We start from the raw sequence: 23,967 nt of genomic DNA, 5'->3' as shown, positions 1-23,967 counted from the left end.
ATTTCAAATAGCATATAAAATGAACACCTTAAAATGAAAGAAATATGATAGTTAGCATTATTATTTCTATGGATCTTACATACCCACTCATGTTTTGCCCTTATCTCACTATGGCTACTTGGGATCAACTCCGAGTCTCCATCCAAATGCAAATATGAAACAGCATCCTATTCTTGCCCAATCCTCTTTCATAATAAGGAGGGGTTAAATCCCCAGCCATCTCTATAATGCCTGGGGCTATTCTGTATGTAGACAAATTCTTTATGTAGAAAGAACTACCAGCATTAAATATGAATGCATAATGAGTATAATCTAATATGGAAAACAGTTCTTAAAAATAATTTTAAAGAAAGCATCCAAATCACAGGAAAACACAGAAGCATCTTTCTGGCCTCTCAGCAGAGAAAAACCGATTACACACATACACCCCCACACACAGATGTCAGAACTCTTCCCATTCAATGCCCTACTTCTCCACCAGAAACTAACAAATTTCTTAACTGAGTTGGCTGCTCCTAACCTAACCCTGTGTTCCCCAGATGTAGGGAAACATTTTTCTGGAGCACCAGGAGAAAATAAACACCATCTATACAGCAAAGAATGAAGGAAAAAATACAAATAAGTTTCAAGTCATTCATCATTCATGATATCTAGAATTTCAGTTTTGACTCAAAATATTTACTTTTTACACATTCCCCATATTTCTTTTAATTTTTTTAGGTCACCATCTTTAAAGGATTAAACCTAATTGTTTTTTATCACAAACCTCTGGATTGTCCTTAGTAGAAAGGTTGAGACAGTTTTTATAAGATAAGAACCACAGAGCAAAAAAATGGAAATAACATAAAAAATAAAATAAAAGGGGATTTTTATTTCTTCTTTATTAGTCTTCAAAATTAATACATGTCTAAGCATAGCCAATGAAGATGATTGGTAGATAAATAATAGTAGATAGATGGATGGATAATGGATGAATAGATAGATGGACAGATGGATGGACAGATAACAGGAGGGCAGACAGAGAGACAGATGGAAAGACAAGTAGACGAATGGATAAACCATCCCCTTTCACTTTCCTTCCCTTTGTCCTTACTGCTGCCCCTCTGTCCCTCAGGGCCCCACCTACCTTATTCCAAACTCTCCCACCACTGTCAACAACTTCATCTTATCTTTCCACCCCTTTTGCCATACTCATACAAATATATGCCAATATGATTACATATGTGAGAGATTTTTTTATAATTTAGTTTTACAAAATGAGATCACAATACATGTTTCTCTTGCTTTTCTCACTTACCTCTGCCCATTCCTCTGGCACAGCAGTCATAGATCTAACTCACTGTCTATACTAACTGCATTATAGTTCATATTATGGATACACCAGAATTTATCCCACTATTCTCTCTTAATTATCATACAGCTTGTTTCCATGTTTCTGCAATACAATTTTGTTTATATTCTTGTGCACATATCATTAAATATCCATATTTTTATTTCTAAAATTTGAATTTTGGGGTCAATAGGTATGGACAAATATTTTCAAGGGAGCTGAAAAATAAAAACCCACTGAAGGTAAGTTGGGGAAAGAAGGGTCACAGAAGATGATCCCAAACCAGAGCTGTTACTTTCTCTTCCTCCTAGTCAGTGATCTGGTTACTATGCCCTACACACATCTGTGTGGCTACAAATCAGGACTGGCAATCTGCCTAAGGAATCAGGCACTGAAACAGGAAGCTCCCGGGGCAGCCATCTTTGAACACTCTTTACTATAGGAAGCCCTTTAAAGTAGGCATCCTCTTTCCAAGCTCTGAGGCTCCACATGGAAGGCAAGGAAGCTCCCTTTCCATCAATTGAAGGAGGCTCTTAAGCAGCATTTACGGTTCTTCTGAGTCTTCTTTATAATAAACATCCTCCACCCCGTCAACTGCTCCTCATATGAAACAGTTCTGAGTGTCCTCATGATAAGTAGATTCTTGGCTCTGTTTCCTCAAGTACAGGGCCCCAGGGGTTGCCACATCCACTTGGGTGAAGAGATCATCACCAGCCTTGTTGTGGACATAACTGTCGCTCCCCCTCAAGAGCCTCATCTCAAAGCTGAGAGTTTATAATAGGCCAACGCTTTTAATCCTTTTCATATATGCTGTTGCTTAGCATATGCCTATGCTATATGCTTTTCCTATATGCTGTGACACAGAAAGTCACATCTGACATCTCCTTCCATTTTCTAGGATGTTATCATAGAAGAAATTAATAAGGTACTAGGAGTACACTCACCACTAGATCCATTATCAGAGAAGGGATGAGAGCAGGCAACAGAAAAAAACTTAGAGACACTTCAAGTCTGAAATTTTCTATACATTTTCCTTTACCATCATATACACCCCTACTGTGTCTTTTACTCATATTGACCCAGGATCATTGACCCCATGTCATCAATAAAAAAAGAGTTTTCTGCAAGTTACAAGGAACACATGACCATGACATAGTAAATCACGTGCAACACCAAGACCTGCGCTGACCAGAAGCTCAACCTCACAGCCCAAGCCTGAAGAAGCCAATGTGGCAGTGGGCTCCTCCTTGAGAAACTCTCTTAAGATTCTGGATACAAAATTATATTACAAAATAAATAGTAAAAAAAAAAAAAAAAAAGTAAAAAATAAAAATAAAGAAAAAACAAAGTAAATAGTAAAGTTAAGGAATGTTTCTTGACAGAGTTGGAACAGTCTGAAAAGATAAATGATTCCCCCCCAAAAAATGTTGATCTAGTTATGGATGAGCAGACTTATGAGAGTATGGAGCCATATATCTTGTACAAATTTTTTATCCCTAGAGCTAATGACTAATAAAAGATGTATCCTATCTAACTGAATGAATGATTAAACCCAAGTTTTGAGGCAGATGTCAAAGAGAAAAACCATGTCCTGCCATCACATTCATCCCATTAGAACACTGGTCTAGAAGGTCCACAGTCTGAATGACTGGCAATTCTTTTGATTTAGATTTTGAAAGCCTCTGGTCCTATATCTTCAACTTCTGTCCTTCAACATGTGAAACAAATTCAGGAACTCTGGAGGTGGTTAGAATAGCTATTTCTAGAAGGAGTATTAATTCAATCAACAAATACTTATTGAGTACCTTCTAGATACTAGGTACAAGTTTAGATGGACAAATAGCAGCTATAAAAAGATAAAAACTGTGTCTTCTTGGAAGACATTCTAGTGGAATAAACTGGTATAAAATCAAAATTAACAAATGAAATATATAGGACATTTAGAAGGTCATAAATGCTACAGTCAAGAACAAAGCAGAAAGATTTTGAGGGGTAAAAAAAGACCACTCCCACCTCTGTTCCCTTTTCTCCTCACCACTATAACCAAATCCATGCAAGTGAGGTGCAATTTTCTTTACTACCTTCTAGAAAACCAAAGAAGGGAAAAAATATAGTTTAAAATGTTAAGTCATTAAACAGAAGATATGGGGAAAGTCACCACCAAACGTGTTGGCACTGGTTTGGGGTCAAAAGTCCAGCTTTGGGGCACTGGCATGCACCCATACCAACTGGGTAACTGCCTAAAAAAGTGAAACAGATAACCAGAGTTAATGGGACTCCTAAGTGCAACTCTAACTTTTTACCCAAATCCTTTTGTTCTCAGAATACAGCCTGCAGCCATGTTTCCATAGATGACATTCCTAGACACCGTGATAACAAAATGTTGATTTAGTTGTTTTGCAGAGACGCAAGGCTTCACCAAGAAACGAGCCAGAGATGGTCAGGACCACTGGCCACCTCTTTGAGCATGCACTTGAGTCCAACGGATGAACTTTTGACACGGAACAGCCTAAAACTCAACCCTTCAGTCATACTATGGATGCCACTGATGATGTAAGCAGGTAAAAAAAAAAAAAAAAAAAAAGTACAACCCTCCCCTACTTATTATCTAATTCTGAAGTCACATAGCTCTTCTGCCCTCTACCCAGATCCTTGATCCTTTGCCTTTAAGCATTCCTGAGTCTTCCACTTTGGGGAGGCATGTATGCAGCTTGCCTTCTTGTCTCCCTGTTTGGCTGCCTCTTAAATCTTTTCCTTGCTGCATTTTTGATGTGCTAGGGATTGGCTTTGTTGTGCATTGGGCAAATGAACCTGGATTCATACACAAAAAGGACCTTCCCAGGGTCAACCTGGCAGCTGGCTGGGACGTGTGGGGAATCTCCTCATGGAGATGAGCCCATCTCCTTCTCCAAGAGACTACGGGTCTCTGCCATTCCAACTTAAGGTCTTCTTACTCTTAAGCTACAGGGCAAAGGGGATGAAGTAAAGGATTTTACTCTTACATGTGTCAACTATTTGGTGCACAATCAGTAGCTAGAAACATCTGATGAAAGAGCTACCTGTGGAATAGGAAGCACATGGAGCCCATGCCCTACACTGGGACCCTACACCACAGTGTCATCGTGAACAGCCTCTGTGTGTCTTCATTAGACCAGACAGCATGGTCACCCCATGGGGGAAGACATCGTAGCCCATTTTTGCCATGGTACTAAGGCTTTGGCATCAATGATGGGGACACATGGCATGGTAGCAACCCCAAATCCCCAGGGAATGAGTCTCTATATTTTGAGGGGAACATCCAACAGTGACCTTGAACAAGCCACCCAAAGTCTCTCTTCCCTCTTCTGGAAGAGGGGACAACACTAGGGACCACATCTTTCTTCCACAGGTGTTTGCACAGGCTCTTGGCAAGTGCACACGGCACAATGCCCTAAATTGAAGCTTTTGTTTTGTTGGGATGTTTATCCTACTCCTACTGGAAAGAGAAGGAGATGGGGAGTTGGAAATGGGAGGAGATGGAGAAGACTGAATTGAAGTCAGTCGAGAAATATTTACTCAGCTATGTAAGTGCTAAGAACAAGAATACTACTGAGGAGCAGAGGAAGGGGAAAAAAAGCAGAACTCCAGTTTAAAAATGCTTAGAGCATGTAACTCTGCTGAGAACAGCAGGTCCCTCCCTTGCAGACGTCTATTACCTGCCATACAAGGGCTGGGGAGGCAGAGGGTCTCCACAGGGCAGCTGAGTGGCCCCTTTCTGCATGGGCAGATCCTGGGGTATTATCATTTTGCTAGTTGGTTAACAGAACATGGGGAGAGGAACAGCCATTTACAAAGCAGAGACAGATTTTCTCATCTCCATTTTGAGATTCTGCCCAGAAATGGGGTTGGGGACACTTGATGATTAGCTGAGTAGGGTCCTGGGTAAAAACAAAGAAGACGGCTTTCTAGTTTTAACCAATGACCATTCTCAAATCTTTGCAAAACAAAAACAAAACAAAACAAAACAAAAATAAAGTTTTGGGGGCTTTTTTCAGAGAGAAACATCACTTAGTAGCCTTTCATAAAAGGCAGGAGTCTTCCTCCAGTTATCATACAGAGCTATAGGAAAACAAAAAACATACCTTCAGGAATATACATGTAAACGCATGATCTTTATCAGGTACACTCAGGCTAACAGCTACGAAAACTCCTACATTATTTTTTTTTATTTTTAAAATATTTTATTTATTTATTTATTTATTTATTTACTTACTTATTTATCTATGAGAGTATGTGAGCAGGGTTGGAGGGTCATAGAAAAAATCTGAAGCTGTGACTGCAGAGCCCAACATGGGGCTCAATCCCAGGACCCTCAGATCATGACCTGAGCTGAATCCAAGAGTCAGATGCTTAATTGACTGAGCTGCCCACTCAGGCACCCCTTCCCAAATTCCTTTAAACCCCAACTGAAGCTTAGAGACAGTGACTTCAGCAGATGTTAAACTAGTGCCTCGACCTGAACTATGTCTCTCCTGTGCCTCCTTCCTCTAGGAGTCCATGGAGGCGGGGGGATGATCCTTTTGTCAGATTTTAAGACTTGGGAGAAACATAGCAAGGAGCTTGTGGTTTCCAGGAAGACCTCTACTCTCCTGCAAATATGAGGCTTATTCTCCAAAGGGCCCCAAGCAGTCATCAGGGTTCCTCACCTTTGTAGCACAAAAGATACCATTTTTTGATTCCTAAACAAATGAACAGTGTCCCTCCCATGTCTTTTGGGGAGTGGGGTGGAGGCTTCACAGTGAAAACCAAGGGGCACACCTCACTTTGTTCATACAACCCACTATGCAGCATGCATAGTGACACCAATGTTTTTCACTGGTGCTGCTTCTTCCAAGATAAAACCACTCAGGAGCACATTCTGCACATGCGCAAAATGACACTTGGGTACCAAAAGGGCAGAGCATTACTCACTCATTCAACAAACTATAACTCTTAGGATATGTTTTAATGAGCCAGCCGGAGAACTCCTCTCATAAGGATTGCTCTATTCTTGTTGGAAATGATTATGATCATTCAGCAACAACTGTTACTATCATCATCATCAAGAGTGATAATCCCTCCATCACTCGTCTACTGAAATGACAACCAGCACCCTCCAAGATGCTACTGGCACTGTGTTGCCTCTACTTCCAAAGCAGAAAGGGTTTTTTCATTGTATTTAATTCATCCTCCTCCTGCTACAGTTCTCTTGGGTTGGAATCATACACACAGGCACACCCACCCACCCACATGCATGTAGGGGATCCCAGATCTCCAAGTTTTTACCTCACAAACACTTGTTCTGGGAATCTTCTGGCTGCCTGTGCTGTTCAGGAGAAGCTCTAATAAGGACTTTGGGATCCAACATTTCTTTTTTTTTTTTTTTTATGATAGTCACAGAGAGAGAGAGAGAGAGAGGCAGAGACACAGGCAGAGGGAGAAGCAGGCTCCATGCACCCGGAGCCTGATGTGGGATTCGATCCCGGGTCTCCAGGATCGCGCCCTGGGCCAAAGGCAGGCGCTAAACTGCTGCACCACCCAGGGATCCCGGGATCCAACATTTCTAACCCAAGTTCAGCATTTGGACAAATTGCTCTGACCAAACTGAAACCATTCAGCTTCCATTTCCCCCTTTGTAAAATGAAGATAATAATGGAACCAATTGCCTAGAGATCAGCGAACTTTCTCTGTAAGGGGCCAGAGAGTAAACACTTTTGATTTTGCAGGCCTCAAGGTCTCTGCCTCCACTACTACACTTAGCAGGTATGGTGCAAAAACAACCACAGACAAGGCATAGACCAATAGGCATGGCTGTGTTCCAAATAGGACACTGAAGTCTCATTTCATGTCATCATCACAGGTCACAAAGTCTTGTGTTTTGCTTTTTTCCCCTATCCATTTAAAACTAGGACACCTACTTCTAGCCTATTAGCCTTACAAAAAAGCGATGGCAGGCTGCTTTTGGGCCAGGGGCCATAGTTCATATATCCCAGATACAGAGCTCATGATAAGAATGAAATGAGTTAAGGACATAAGGCACTCAGAAGACTGCCTGAGACCTAAGAGTTGTTACTACTCTAGAGGGCAAAAAAGAACTTAATGCGGATGAAGGGGAGCCCTTAAACTTGACCTAGCCCTATATGAGCAGACCCCAGAGACATTGAGGGTTCCGTTCTAGACACCACAATAAAGCAAGTATCTCCCTAAAGCAAGTCAGAATGAATCTTTTGGTTTCTCACTTTGCTCCCTGAGTATAGGGTAATGACTCAAGAATTTTAGGAAAGGAAAGGAAAGGAAAGGAAAGGAAAGGAAAGGAAAGGAAAGGAAAGGAAAGGAAAGGAAAGGAAAGGAAAGGAAAGGAAAGGAAAGGAAAGGAAAGGAAAGGAAAGGAAAGGAAAGGAAAGGAAAGGAAAGGAAAGGAAGAAAGGAAGAAAGGAAGAAAGGAAGAAAGGAAGAAAGAAAAAAAGAAAGAAAGAAAGAAAGAAAGAAAGAAAGAAAGAAAGAAAGAAAGAAAGAAAGAAAGAGTGAGTTAAACAAAAATACATGAAACTGAAGGCAGGAGATCCAGGTGCTTGCTTGCTGCGGATGTTGTATAACTACACCCTCAGGAGTCATGTTGGTAGGTGTGACTCAACTAGTAATAATGATAATTATAACAGCCAAATTCAATTACTTATGTAACTTCACCCTAAAACTTTACACTATAAAATCACATCCAAAAATGAGGCATTATAAAGGGTTTCCAACCAAAGGGAAACATGAATAAAACTGCCCACTTGACCCATGTTTGAATCACCTCTAGTACTCCTACACCAAGTATGGAATCTCTTGGTACATCAGGGTTCTCATTCAGACATTTAGACTACCAATACAAGCTGTAGTTTTGAATCATGCAGTCCATCATGAAAAAACATGGGTGCTCCTGAAGGGAAGCCCCTGGAAGTACACCCCAGTGACATATGGGAGATGCTCTTTTCCTTCTGGTTTCTTCGATACCCCATTAAATTCCCTCCTTCTAACAAGGAAGAATTCTGGGTTCTCCATAAAGCCCAAGAACCCACCACTGTACCCACTCAAAATGGCCTAAGTGTCGCTACCAACCATAACATAAGGATAAGGTTAAAAAAAATTATGAATCTGTGGCTTATCAACTCTGCATGCCATTTAAAATTGCACACCATAAAGAGTTTTTTTGTCATTACCTATTGTTACCATTATTTTTTTCCATATTGGAAAAAAAAACAAAAACAAAAGAATGCAACACTAAAAACCATTTATCGGCCCAAACAGCATGAACTTTCTGATACAAGGTTCAAATACAGAAATCTTCGATGAAACATTTGTACCTGGAAGAAAAATAGTTGCTCTGCATACAGTAATAAGAGCTAGCTTCCAAAACTGTATAGAAACAATGGAATGAAGAAAACTAGAAAGAACAAAACCAGCCAAAACTAAACCACAAAAATGGGGACATACAGTTACTTGATCTATGCAATGGGTTTTGTTCAGGTGTGTGTTTTGATTTGCTTTTAAAGAACATGGTGGTTAAACATCTTTTACCTGCTCCCTAAAAGAGTATTTTGATTCTAGTCTACAAGCATTGATTGTAAATTGATTATATGCATGGATCAGGTGAAGAAATTTTCCAAACTAAACACTGGAGATAGGACTAGACAAGTATATGAATGAGGCCAATGGGATAGGTTGCCCCAAGAGGTCAGAGATGGGGTTACTATCACTATGGGTATTTTGAGAAGTAAAATATGTGAAGCTTTACTAACAGAAGCATATGATCAAGTTCCACAGAAAAAGAACACACACACAAAATGAAGAAACGAGCCACAAAGCAAGAGCATGAAAGTAACCAAAATAATAAATAGAAATATTAAAACATGTGGGAGATCTGAGTGGAGGCCACTTGGTATAGTGGGCTGGGCAGCGTTACCTGGAAATTCCTGCCCATCTAGAACATCAGAATGTCACCCTATTTGGAAATAAGGTCTTTGCAGATGTAATTAACATGAAATCATATGGGGTTAGGGTGAGCCCTACAGCCGATAACTGGTATGTTTCTAAAAGAAAGGAAAGAGAGACTTGGACATAGAGACAGAGAATTGCAGAGAGAAGGTGATGTGACGAGGAAGACAGGGATTGGAATGAAATATCTACAAGCCAAGGAAGGTATGCCAAGGACAGCCAGCAACCATCAAAAGCTGGAAGAGGCGAGGAAAGATTTTCCCCAAGAGCTTTCAGAGGGAGCATGGCCCTGCTGATACCTTGAGCTCAGACTTCTAGTCTCTACAACAGTGAGAGAATAGATTTCTGTTGTTCTAAGCCAACCAATGCGGGTAGTTTTGTTATGGCAGCCCTTGAGGAAGTTAATTACTCAGCAAGAGGAGTCCTTGGAAGAACAAAAGTGGTGGAAGGCAGACATCCAAACTGGCCTCATGAATAGGCATGGGACCCATGGTTTTTCTCCTTCTGTTCCTTACACCAGAGCAAAATCTAGGCTCCTGGTATTCTCTCAGTATGCTACAGAAGAAGATGTGTTCTCCACTGATGAAATTATTTAGCAGCAAGGGGAACTGTTCATTAAATTAGCCTCAAGGGGTGCTGGAAGGCTAAAGAATGTGACAATAACCAGGCAGAGCCATTGTAACTTCAGCGAGGGAGCACTACAGACACCAGCCAGCAACCTGACTCAACAGTGCTCTAGGGCCCAGTCGCACCAGGTATTATGCAGAAGATGGGGTTCCTCTCTACCCTGATTTGCACGCAGAAGTCATTTTCAAGCACCCCTATCCCTTCAGGGTGCTTGGCAACAGCACAGTATCTGATAAATAGAGCAAGAAGGTGATCTTAACTTCCCTGCTGGGCTAATCAGGTCCCAGCCAGGATTAAGCAGAGAACCTCTCTGGAAGTGGGTCTTCTTTCATCTAAGTCTGTATTTTTATAGTACATTCTTTTTAAAAAGATTTTATTTATTTATTCATGAGAGACACACAGAGAGAGGCAGAGACACAGGCAAGAGGGAGAGGCAGGGTCCCTGCAGGGAGCCCAATGCAGGACTTGATCCCAGGACCCAGGTTCACGACCAGAGCCAATGGCAGATACAAGACACTAAGCCATCCAGGTGGCCCTTACCTGGATGTACCTTCTTAATCTATAATGCACTTTGATTTCTCCCTTCCTCTCTCCCCTACTTTCTCTCTCCCTCTCTTTCTCAATGTTTACATAAAACTCTTTCTCTTTTTGTTTTCTCTTTATTACCAAGTGATCTAGGAAAATATATTTTACTCAGATCTTCCTAATGAGAATAACTATATAATAAAATACAACCATATACTATATTAAATATAATGTGTGTCCTCATCTCCCTCTACCCTACTCTCTTCCCCTGAGGTAAGTAGTTAGTATACACCTTTGTGGCCCTTCTCTGCACTTACATGTTCATCTCAAATAATCTGTTTATTTTCAGATAGATAGATAGATAGATAGATAGATAGATAGATAGATAGATGATAGATAGATGTTAGATATATAGATGATAGATCATCCTACATGTGGAATTTTTACTTGCTTTCTTAACTCTAAGATATATCTAATAAATCTTTCGATATCAATACTATAAGTCTGCCTTGTTCCTTTTATTTTTTTTAAGATTTTATTTATTTATTCATGAGAGACACAGAGGGAGAGAGAGAGAGGCAGAGACACAGGCAGAAGGAGAAGCAGGATCCATGCAGGGAGCCCAAAGTGGGACTTGATCCCGGGACTCCAGGATCATGCCCTGGGCCGAAGGCAGGCGCTAAACCGCTGAGCCACCCAGGGATCCCTTATTTTTTTATTTCTTTTAATATTTTATTTATTTATTCATGAGAGACACAGAAAGAAAGAGAGAGGCAGAGACACAGGCAGAGGGAGAGGCAGGCTCCACGCAGGGAGCCCGACGTTGGACTCGATCCCAGGTCTCCAGGATCAGGCCCTGGGCTGAAGGTGGCACTAAACCGCTGAGCCACCTGGGCTGCCCTGTCTTGTTCCTTTTAATGACTGTATGTATTCCACATAATTTATTTAGCCTTGTCAAAATTACAGGCTTTTTATTTCTTACAATTCTCAGTGCTATAAGCAATGCTGCAATATATATACCTTGCATAATATATACCTGGGCTTGGATAAATTTCACTTTCGATAGATTCATAGAGATGAGCTTGTTAGATCAAGAGACATAGGTTTTTTTAAAAACACATCTATACTTTTATTTCTGATTTATACTTTAAATATCCTAGACACTTTCTCTGAATTCATTCATCTCATAAATTCTGATGTTGAATACTGTTAACCATTCTAAACTAACTCATGAAGCATATCATTGCACACTGCAAAATTAAAATTCAAGAATCTCATATAGGAGGTAGTTTATTCTACATGGAGAAAAACTTAAAACTAATTAGCTGAGTCCAAATGAGTGATGGCTGATACCTTTAGAGAAAATTTAAATTCAACAACAAAAATGTAATCAAATCATCCAAATTTTTATATTACCTTCCAGCTACTTTTTTGAGCACTTCAACAAAAATGCAAGCACAAATTGTCCTTAGCATGTGAAGAAACACATACATTTTTAATTTAGAAAGATATGGCCAGATTTCCCTCCTAAATGGTTTTACCAGTTTATATGCCCCCGCTGGAGGTGTAACTCTCATCCTCATCAACTGGATATTATCAGTATTAACCATTTTCTCAGTGTAACAAAAACACCTTGTTTTAATTTACATTTTCCTTGTTGCTAATGATATTGAGCATCTGTTCATGAGTTTATTGGCCATTTATTTTTATTCCTTCTATGGGTCTTTTCACATTTTTTATTGAGTTGTTAATCTTCGGGTTTATACCATCACACTTTATATATTCTGTATATTTAGTACTTGTTATGTATTTGGCAAATGTTCTCCCATTATTTACTTTGTTTTAATTTATTTATAATTTGTCTTATACTCATTCATTCAACAAATATTTACTGAAAATCTACTCTGGGTAGTGAGCAAATATTCTTGTACATGAGTTTAATTTTTACACAAATTTGTCAGCATTTTGCTTTGTTATTTGTTTCTATTTTCCTTAGAAAGCCCTGTTTGACTCCATAATTATAAAAAATAGTCCTAAATTTTTACCTAAAACTTCTATATGTTATTAAATATATTGGGCTTTTGAATACATCTGGAATTAACTGCATATATGCTGTGAGGTAGTCTTTAGCTTTTTTTTTTTTTCTTTTTCCAAGTGGAAAAGCAGTCCAAAAAAAATCATGGCTTGAATAATCTTTCTATTTCTGATATGAAATACAATCTTCATCATAACCCATATCCTCACAAATAATGGGCCAATTTGAGATTGGGGCTTTGTTTCTTTTCCTATTCCTATGTCTATCTTAATTACTATTTGTGTCTACCATGAGGATTCGACTATTATAGCTCATATGCCTTGATTTGCTACCTAATAAAAGAAGAATCCTATCCTATCATTGTTCTTTTTTCACAGATTTACTGGCTTTTCTGGAGCATTTTCTTTTACAAATGAGCCTTAGAATCAGTTTGTTAAATGCCATAAAGAATCTCACTGACATTTTGATTTGAAAATTATTTGAATGTATATACTAATTTGCAAAGAACTGACTTTAACAATATCAAATGGAAAACATAAGAAGTCTCCATTTATTGAACTCCTTTTTCTTGTCTACAGTAACTCCACAGTAAAATTTCATAGTTTTACTTATTTAGATTTTGCATATTTCTTGTTATGTTTATGAGAAATTTAGGTTTTTCCTTGTGATTGCTATTGTGTAGGTAATAGCCCTTTTTCCCATTACATTTCAGAAATAGCTGCTGCTTGTATATAAGTATTGTTTTAGTATATTAATCCTGCATCCAAGGATAAAAGCCATTATTAATTGTAGGGAGAGGGTGGAGAAGGAAGGCAAGTAGAGAGCTTGGAGAGATCCAGAGAGGACAAAACCACATTTAAAATGCTATCTGCCACTATGAGAAGGCATCCACCACCCCTCAACACCCTAGCTTGGCTAAACAGGGTGAAGCATAAAAACAAGACAAATAAATCCCGTAGGAGTTTGGGGAAGTGTTCTGTTATGACTTTGGAGAGCACTGAAGAAATGGCCCCATACTACTTTTAAGCAGAGAAGGAGCCTTATATAGGGGACATAAGTTTTCCTGAGGCTAAAGTGAAGCACTGCACAGAAGAGGCTGAGTAACATCCACCTGTCCCAGTGGTAAATACAGAATTGCTGAGAGCCAACGAGTGAAAGACACCTGGAATGGGGATCACCAGAGGGCACAGTCTGTAGACTTGCAGGACAAGACCATGATCCGGGGCAGCAGTCTCAACAGCACATGGCCAATGTAGACTGAGAAAAGCCAAGTGGGACCAGTTACATTCAGAGAGGATGCAGTGAAGAAAGATGTCAGCAACCAAAAGCCAAATCACCTAAGACAGGCCAGGGGAAGATTCAAAGGACTGAGCACAAGAGAGATGTCATCCTTGCTGCCATGCTGATACATAAGCATCCCCTGCCTCATGATGCCAATCTGGGAATGGAGAAAAAGGAAAAGCTATTGGTATGGGAAAAAATACCCCAATATAGAAGTATGCACTTTGAAGTGATTATGATTAAATAATTAATTCACTGAGTAATTTCCTGAAAGAGATGAAATTCTAAACTGGCAGATCTTGAGTTACCCTGAAATGGCAAGATTGAACTTTTTGCCCCCAGAGGAAAGAGGCTCACTGAAAACTGAATTCAGTCATGGGGAAATAAATGTCACACTTATGCACATCTGAGTCATAATGTGTAACTTTTTAAAAATCTCTTGACTACATAGATCCTGCAAGACATGAAAGTTTTGTTCTTTTGATGCATGCCACTCATGTATACACACTAAGCTACATTCCACAGTTATGGGAATGAAGCTAAAAGCTATAGGTTATAAGTGAGAACACTCACTATTCCTACTTGGAAAACAAATTCTGAAAATCAAACATCCAAAATACGCCACTTCATTTAATACTTTGTTTGTAGACAACCTTCTATCTAAATACTCTGAAAAGGAAAAGATCAAAGGTCATTTCATTTCACAATGGACACACAATGATGGAATAGGGCAATGAGGAAGACATTTCCCTCAACACTGCCCAAATCATGTAGCCTACTTCCATTTTGACCTAGTTGACAAGAAATGATAAAAAGCTTGATTCAAAGTTTCCAATTCCAGGAAGTACTGACTAATTGTACTCACCCCACCTTTCCCACTGAATGCATAAAACCTGGACAGTAAATAATAGCAGGCAGAGTGGGAAAGGTCAATAATTCACAAGATCACTGAACTGGTGTTGAAATCTCCACATTTTTCCCTCTGGTATCCCCTGGACAGAACTCAGAGATACTGGAAAGGCATCACTATGGATGGGGAAAGCTCCAGGAGAAGCTCCTAGTTAAGGCAAAGGGGGCTCTGGCAGCAACATAGCAACAGTATGTTGCTATCATGGGCTGGAGATTTTCTTATCTGGAAATTTATCCTCTTTTCTTTGATAATCATAGAACTACTCAAGTTATGTATTTCATATCGTGTGAGTTTTGGTAATTCATGGTGTTTGAGGAATGAGCCCATTTCATCTAAGCTGTCAAGCTTACATATTCAGAGTTGTTCTGTGGGGCCTGTAGTGATAGCCTCTTTTATTCCTGATATTGGTAATTTGTGTCTTCTTTTTTCTTTATCAGTCTTACTAGAGGTTCATCACTTTCTTGATATTTTCAAAGACCAACTTTTATTATTTAATAATTTTCTGTATCATGTACTGACAAACATAGCAGCTTGGCTGAATCTCAGAGCTATTAGAGCTGATTAAAGCTGATCTCAAATGATTACATGCTACATGATTACATTTATCTGACAATCTCAAAGGAACACAAACTATACTGACAGAACAAATCAAGGGCTGCTGGTGCTTAGGGGTGGAGGTTCATGACTACAAAATGGAGCACAAAGGGAGGTTTTTGAGGTGATGGATCTATTCTCTACCCTGATTCTACTGGAGGTTATACAAAACTATATGTTAAAATTTACAGAACTATACACCAAAATAATGTCAATTTTACTACATGTTCACTTACAGAATAAAATTTAAGTTCAGAGGAGAAATAAGACCTTGGTTTAAGAAGTTTTTCAGCTTTAAAATGTACACCCTGGGGCACATAGGTAGCTCAGTTGGCTAAGCATTCGATTCTTGATTTTGGCTCAGGTCATGATGTTGGGGTTGTGAAACTGAGCCCCACACTGGGTTCCATGCTTATCAGGGAGTCTGCTTGAGATTCTTTTTCCCTCGCCCTCTGCCCCTCCCCCATTCACATGCACTCTCTCTAGATAAACAAAATCTTTTAAAAAATAAAATAGAATGTATACCAAATTAAGGAACTGTCCAATTAATTATTCTTTCAATTAAATATTTCTTCCTTAATAAATTTGAAGTCATCATAAAAATAAGTGTGATTCTATCTATTTTCAACAAGATTTGGGGGAAACAAACACTCTCACATAATATTACTGGGAGTAAATTACTCTAAGGTCTTTAAATGGATATTTATCACTAAGAAAGGTAAAATATATACCTTTTCATCCAACAATTTCACTTCTAAAAGGAATTTCTAGTATATATGTACTTGCAAACATGCAAGAAAATATATACAAGCATGTTTATTACAGCATAATGCATAATAGCAAATTATTAGAAAATACTTTGATGTCTGTTCTATATTCATGTAATTATCAGAAAGGCATTTTTTAAAGATTTATTTATTTATTCATGAGAGACACAGACTGAGAGAGAGGCAGAGACACAGGCAGGGGGAGAAGCAGGCTCCTTGCAGGGAGCTTGATGTGGGACTTGATCCTGGATCCTGGGATCATGACCTGAGCCAAAGGCAGGAGCCCAACCACTGAGACACCCAGGCATCCCCAGAAAGGCATTTTTAAAATGATACCAATATTGATATTTTTAAAATCTCTAAAGCTATTTAAAATAGTAAGATATAAAATAATATAGAGAGATTGATTCAGTTTTGTTTATAAAGGATCTTATATATGATGGGGAAGCTTACATATATACATAAGAAATCTCAGAAGGATATGTAAAATATTGTTAAGTTATTTCTTTGTGGAGTGAGCTTGGGGATATAAGTGGAAGAGAAAAGAAATAGTTTGGGTTTTCATTTTAAATTCTTCCGAACTAAGAAAACTTATGGACGTCATTTAAAACCTGTTTTAAGGGATCCCTGGGTGGCGCAGCGGTTTGGCGCCTGCCTTTGGCCCAGGGCGCGATCCTGGAGACCCGGGATCGAATCCCACGTCGGGCTCCCGGGCATGGAGCCTGCTTCTCCTTCTGCCTATGTCTCTGCCTCTCTCTCTCTCTCTGTGTGACTATCATAAATAAATAAAAATTTTAAAAAAAAATAAAACCTGTTTTAATACATGAGGTATGAATGTCTATGTGAGGTAATGGATGTTAAATAATCTTACTGTGGTAATCATTTTGCAATAGACACATATATTAAATCATTATGTTATAGATCTTAAACTTCTACAATGCTACATGACAATTATATCTCATTAAAAGGGAAAATTTTAAATAGCAAGTAAAATGAAAATAAACTGTCTTTAAAAATACTATTAAGAAATAATACTGCCTGAAAGTCTGCCATCAAACCATTCTTCCAAGAAATTTTGCCCTCATTGGATACTCAAAGGCAATCAAAGAATTAAAGGTATACACATACCCATGAATAAACTTGCCTGGAGTTCTGCAACTATATAATTTTGATAGATTCATGGATGAGTCCCAGGAGTTGAACCCAGTTTCTCTAGGTTAATAATACACAAATCTTAGTTTAAAATTTGTTCTAATTTACAGTAAAGTTAATATTTCTGGGAGATATATAGATATAGATACATATATGTACATACATATATATACATACACATATTTGTATTTATATAGGTACATATATATATGTATATATACATACACAGAAATTCTTGATACTAAAAGACACCGTCATCAACAAAATTAGATCTGTGACCCTTAGAAAATTACATGATTTCTTGTTCAGTTATGCCCTCAAAAATATAACAGAAGACTGGGTGATGGATAAGACCTTTACCAGTTCCTAGAACCAATAAGTATACCAGTCCGGTATAGAAATGGAATTTTACATAGTTCTTCTTTCCAGATTCAGATTTCATTTGTCATTAGATTGATATTGGCTACCATTCAAATGTCAATCTTTAAAACATTTTTACCAAACCTTATAAATTTTCAGTTGGTTGTTCAGATTTACTTCGCATGGGGACAAAGCTCATAAGCAGCAAATTCCTCACAAATTAAAAGTTTTGTCTTCCATTAAGTGCTGAAATACATCTAAGGGATAAATTTATATTTTAAAAGTGTGTATAGCCTAAGGAAAATATCGTGTGACATTTAAGAACCAAAATCAAAGGACCATTTACTATAAATAAGCTTACTGGAAAATTGTCTAAACATTTTAAAACACATAAACAAAAATATCAAAACTTAGTAGCTAAGGATAAAAGCTAGGCATCAGCAATTTTTTAAAGATTTTTTTCACTTATTTATTTTAGAGACAGAGTGTGTGTATGCACATGCACATGTATGCAACTAAGGGGAGGAGCAGAGGAAGAGAGAGAATCTCAAGCAGATTTCCCACTGAGTAAGGAGCTCAGATCATGATCTGAGCAGAAATCAAGAGTTAGACACAGGGCACCTGGGTGGCTCAGTGGTTGAGCATCTGCCTTCAGTTCAGGTTGGGATCCCAGGGTCCTGGGATCACGTCCTGCATCAGGCTTCCTGGGAGGAGCCTGCTTCTCCCTCTACCTGTATCTCTGCCTCTCTCTCTGTGTCTTTCATGAATAAATAAATAAAATCTTTAAAGAGAGAGAGAGAGATTTAATTGACTTAGCCACCCAGGTGCCCCAGCAATATCTTTAGACATACTAATTCATTCTTATTATCCTGCATATCATTCTATATAGAGCTTCCAGATACTTCTGTCCTGCTATTTCTTTTTAGATTTTTGTCCCAATTCTATTCCAGCTTCACCACAACAGACTGACCTCTCTGGACTTCGCATGACCCCTGCTGCTTCCTGTTTCAACTTTCCTGCCAGTTCCTTCAACAGCCATGGCTCCCAGCAGCCATGGGTATCAGCCTTCCCCAGAACGACCTGGCTGTCTTTCCTGCACTAATCAGACAGAGTTTGCTTCTGAGAGATGGGTCAGGGAAGGAAAAGGAATGGAAAGGAACAAAGAGAAGAAGAGATAAGAGGGAGGGAACAAGAGGGGGAAAAAAAGAAGGTTAAGGAATAGATGTATTGGTTGCTAGTTTGCCATCGGCATTCAGTTTCTGCCTTCTCCGACTTAAAAGCCCTGCCCAAAATAATTTCTTTATATTTGAAAAAGGAAGGAATCCCTTGAATAATGGTAAGTGACATAATATGTGCTAAACTGATTTCCGATGAGAAACTGATTTATCTCCTATATTTCAGAGCCCTGGGAAAGTTGACATGGAGGGATAAATGGATTTCAGGGCAGGCAATGAATTTCTGAAGTGCATTTCAGAAGCCCTCCTCCAAATCATAAATAAAAGCAGGCTGACTACAGCCTTGCACAGATTACCAAGACAAAACACCATATCATCCTGGATCCAATCACAACACCCTCCTCACAACACCCAAAGTGGATGACCAGATGTTCTAGAAAGATGTTTCCCAAGGCAACTTCCCTAAGAGTTCATCAATTAAAAAAAAAAAATAATAAAAAAAAAAGCAGTTCAGAACAGGAGGGCTTGAAAGCAATTACTTGGGGGAAGAAATTATTGTAGGGAGTTTGAAGAGTAGAAAAGAATAATACAATCTTCAGTAAAGTCAGCGGCAAGAATCTAGTTTCAAAATACACCTAACTTTTCTCATCCCCTTAAAACTGCACCTCCCACCCTCAACCACTTACTAGCAATTCCCACAATCCAAAGGCACCTGGCACCTTGTGGTTATGTTTAACAGATCCTCAACCTAATTCCAATAATCCTGTTCAAATTTGAAATATGAAGGTAGGGTGATGGTAATAGTAACTGCAAGGAAGGCAAAGGCTAGCAAATAAGAGAACTCACTCACTCTCTCTCCAATGGGAGAGAGAGGCCCCCACCCACAGATCTTCAACTCCTGCCATTTCTTCCCTGGCAGCAGAAACTTTGTCGAGAAACAGAACCTATCTTTGGACATTTCACAGCAAAAGTGAAACCAGAGATTGACACTTACATTTCATTTGCTTGGAGATGGACTTGTTAGGTTCAAGCCAGTGCTAGGGAGAAAAAAAGCAGAGATTATGGGTCAAATGGCTGAACCATACGATGCATACTTAATAACTAAAAGAAATTCAATACAATCTTTTTCCAAAGCACAGTCTTGGTTCCCATAGATATTCCTCAAGGTTCCACCTTCTTCAGATCAACACAAATGATTCCATAATAAAAATACAACAGGCAAGGGTATAAATTACAGAGAATTAACACTATGAGTAGTATTTGAGTCATACTAAGAGAGAAGAACTAGGGAGAGAACATACACTTCAACTGGATATTCTCGTGGCTCTAGTGGATCCTAGGTGATGGGGTTCCATTGCTCTGGGCAAGCCACAGATGGCTAAGGACTTTGATGTCCATGACCTCAAAGAGCCACAGTCCAAGACAGCTACAGTACCCTATTTCCCTGCCAGGTAGCCTCTGTTGTGAACAGTGGGACAAGTGAGCCTTAGCCCAATCATACAGAGGCAATTCTTCCTTACAGTAGGGAGGAACAAATGACTTTAAATATATCACTTCAGAGGCCTGAGATCATCCAGAAGAAACACTAGCTGTATCACAAAACAAAGAAGCCCAACGACCTCAGTAGCTCAGAATGGCATTTAGTGACAAGCATTTGAAGCAGATACCATGCTGATCCCAGCAGCCAGTTCACTCTACATGCTAAGAGCCAGGTAGCTTTTGATATCCCTAACCATGATGTCCCTGAAGCCACTTAGGGCATGCCAGGAAGCATCACTCTATACATCCACAGTTTATAAAGACAATAGGAGTGCCATTGGTATCCATCAGGAGGTTAGAGAACCCTCACTTGCCAGGCACTCATCACACTTGATACTAGAGAGGAAAGGAGGACACTTACCATCAGTGGAGGCTTACACCCTTGTGTCATCCAGTTAAGCCTCAGAGTTCTGTAACACCCCTACCTTTTGATATAAATGCATAACCATAAAATCTAGTAAGAGCTAGCATATGCTGAGTGCCTCCTAAATGCCAGGGCCAGTACTACCACCCCATTTGCAGATGAGAAATCAGGAGGCTTGGGACATTAGACAACTGGCCTGAGGTCACCTAGAGAATAAATGATAAAACCAGTGCACAGTGGGATTCCAGAGCACAGGCCCTTCGCCTTGGCCATGCTGCCTCCCCAGAAGGTCTGCTCTAAAACACACTACTCTTGATAAACATTCCTTCTTTCCCCAGGAGTAGATAAATTGAGTGGCCAAATCAATAGTTTCCAATCCAGGGGGTAAGATCTCTGCAGTCTTCAAAAATTAGAAGAAAGGTCTTTTCACTATGTCAACATCAGGAAGAGTTTGACAGAAAACCACACATTCACTTCTAATGTATTACACAAACTGAAATAGCAAGTTTCTTTGATTCTGATCAAAATTATGTCTGTTTATTTTGAGAACCCTGTTTTTCTCCTCTTTTCATTTTTTTTAAATTGTGATAACATATACATCATATTCACCATCCTAATCATTTTTAAGTGCATAGTTCAGTAGTATTAAATGTATTCAAAACAGTGCACAATCATCACCACCATCCATCTCCAGAGCACTTTCACCTTGTAAAACAGAAACTCAAGTCCTAATAAACAGTCACTCTGCAGCCCCCTTTCTCCAGGCCCTTGGAAACCACCATTCTACTTTTGGTTATCTCCTTCTAGTCAAAAGTGATGTTTGGCATTCACACAGTTATCATTTAATAGTGGGGAAATTTCTTGATTGGACTACTTACTACCTGTATAACCGTGTACAAAATGTTTAACCTCACTCTCAATTTCCACAACTATCATATGGGAATAGCAATCATACCTACTTCACAGGGTTATTGCAAGGATTTTAAAAGTTAGTAAATACTAAACGTGAGACACTTAAACGGTGCCTGGCACATGAAAAATATCAATAAGTCCTTGTTTGCTGATGCTTTTGTTAGTTAATAAGTATGGTTTCATTAGCAGACCACATCCCATGGAGGAGAATAATAAAAGGGGCATCAGATGATTATGTTCTAGAAATAAATAAGATAATTTAGAACTAAGGCAAGAAAAAATACCTACTGAGATCAGTATCTACTGCTACTGTCTCACAGAGAAAAATCACTAGTCATTTGGCCAATAAAGTCTGAAATACATTTTCTGAATTCCCCTTGCTTGGCATCCTTTGAACTCCTTAGCCCTTCTCTGCCTAACTGCGACCTGCCTCTCCTCCTCATCTCTGCTTACATGGAGGACAAGTACATTTCATTTGATATGCCCATACAAGTTAGTGCCAATCTCCCAGGGCTGCAAAGAAGGATCCAAGTCTCAGTGAGAATGAGTACCACGATGGAATGGCAATATCTGCCATGGAGGGATAGGGAACATGTAAGGGATGCCTGCAAGGTATCTTACCATCTGTGCCCTAAATAAATTATTTATTTTAAATGAACTGGCCTCCTCATTATCCTATGAAATACAGTTTCTGATGGATTCTGACCTTCCTCATCCTCTCAGCCTATTCACACCCTACCCTTGCCTCTCAAACCTTGTGCATCTTAATTACTTATGTCTATAGTGTGACCACTACATACTTTTCCCCAGGACAACTATTCTTCTGCAGTGAGATAGTCATGGGGTATAAAGCCCTAAGAAAAATAGGCTAGCAATAGTCATGTTTCAAGGGATTATAGGAAATCATTTCTTCAGAGAGGGTCAAGCTCAGTTCATGAACTTAATTTTAATTTTTATTAAAATTTAAAAATCTGACTGACCTATGGCCCAACAATCCCCTTATTTCCTAATTTGCCCATATGAACACAGAGGAACATAACAAGGATCCTCATTGCAAGATTATATTAAATTATAAAATATTAGAATATTAATGGCCATCATCAGGAAAATGGTAAATAACCTATAATCTGTTTATGTTCTTGATGATTCTTCAGTGTATTATAGGAGGTAGATCTTGATGTGTAATGTTATTAGACCTCTAAAGCACACTGCATGATGAAAAAAGTGAACTGCAAAATTTATAACTATGGCCACAGTTCCCAAATCATGCACTGACGTGCCCCAGGGAAAAGGAGTCATTCTAGACATCTTTCAGATATCCACCGTGCAAACTATAAGCTCAAGGAAGTTCCCAGCTCCAATATCAGATCATGCTATATTCCTTTTTATGTCATACTTTTTGCAATTCTGAGTTGCTGGTGATTGCTGTGATAAAAAGCAAGTACTATGCTAAAAGAGGCATGAGAGGTAATGAGTATGGAAGTATTTGATCTGGTCCCAGATTCTGAGGAAGCCAGGGGGCAGCCAACAGGGGACACATCCTGTTCCTGGGTAATGGTGGTTAAGAATGAACTGGAAATACTATTTTCATGTAGGTCATGTTCTAAATGGCCCCAAGGTGTTAGGATATAAATACCAAGTTTGTTGTCTCTAACTCTTATTACAGAGGGCACTATGAAATAAATACTTTTGACCTAGGGCACCATGAAATCATTACTAAGATACTAAGAGAGCCATAAATCAACAAAGTTTGGGAACCTCTGAACTATGGTATCATCGAATTAATGTGTTTTCTTTTTTAAGTAAAAAGTACAAACACTACCCTATATTTTCAAAGAATACATAATAAGTATCTAAATGTATTTTTAAAGATCTGAAATGAAACATGATAAACAGATAAGAGAGAGAAAACAGGAATTTAGAGGTGCTGCTCAAAAGAAACTATGACTTCTGTTTTATCTGTGATGTTTTAACTTCTGCTTTTTACATGTATTCATGCATTACATGAATAATTAGAAGTCAGTATTTTTAAAAAAGAAAGCTAAGCTCTACTCAGGATAAAGGTGGATTTTTATGTAGTTTAGACTTATTGAGACTCAAGAAGAATTTCATATATAACAGGCAGATGTCAAGTCCAACTAAGCCCCCCAGCTTTGGCACTGCAGTCCAATACAGAAGCCAGGAGGCATGCGTTCAAATCCCAATTCTGCCACTTATAGTGATGTGACCTCCAGTGAGTTTCTTCCTGTTTTCCCACTTACAGCATCATCGTACGGTATAAGTAGGTTAACACATTAAGAAGTCCTTAGAACAGAGCTTAGAGCATAGTGAAGGCTTAGTAAACCCCAGCTGTTCCCACCTTCTTTGTGTTCACTCAGACACTCCCAAGTTGATGCAATGA

General features: G+C 38.9%; 1 protein-coding gene across 3 annotated transcripts in view; it reads right to left on the bottom strand.

The window, feature by feature from the left end:
* The window catches only part of FRMD3 (FERM domain containing 3), a 294,321-nt gene that overhangs the window by 116,074 nt on the left and 154,280 nt on the right, over positions 1 to 23,967 (bottom strand). For all 3 annotated transcript variants that reach the window (XM_025423226.3, XM_025423225.3, XM_049116366.1), the window contains one exon: positions 19,746 to 19,788. In XM_025423226.3, the coding sequence (XP_025279011.1) occupies positions 19,746 to 19,788 (43 nt within the window). The remainder of the gene's footprint in view (positions 1 to 19,745; positions 19,789 to 23,967) is intronic.

This window comes from Canis lupus, chromosome 1, assembly GCF_003254725.2.
Source record: "Canis lupus dingo isolate Sandy chromosome 1, ASM325472v2, whole genome shotgun sequence".
Taxonomy (NCBI): Eukaryota; Metazoa; Chordata; class Mammalia; order Carnivora; family Canidae; genus Canis; species Canis lupus.
Note: the sequence above shows the minus strand (reverse complement) of the source record. Positions and strands in the feature narration are given on the sequence as shown.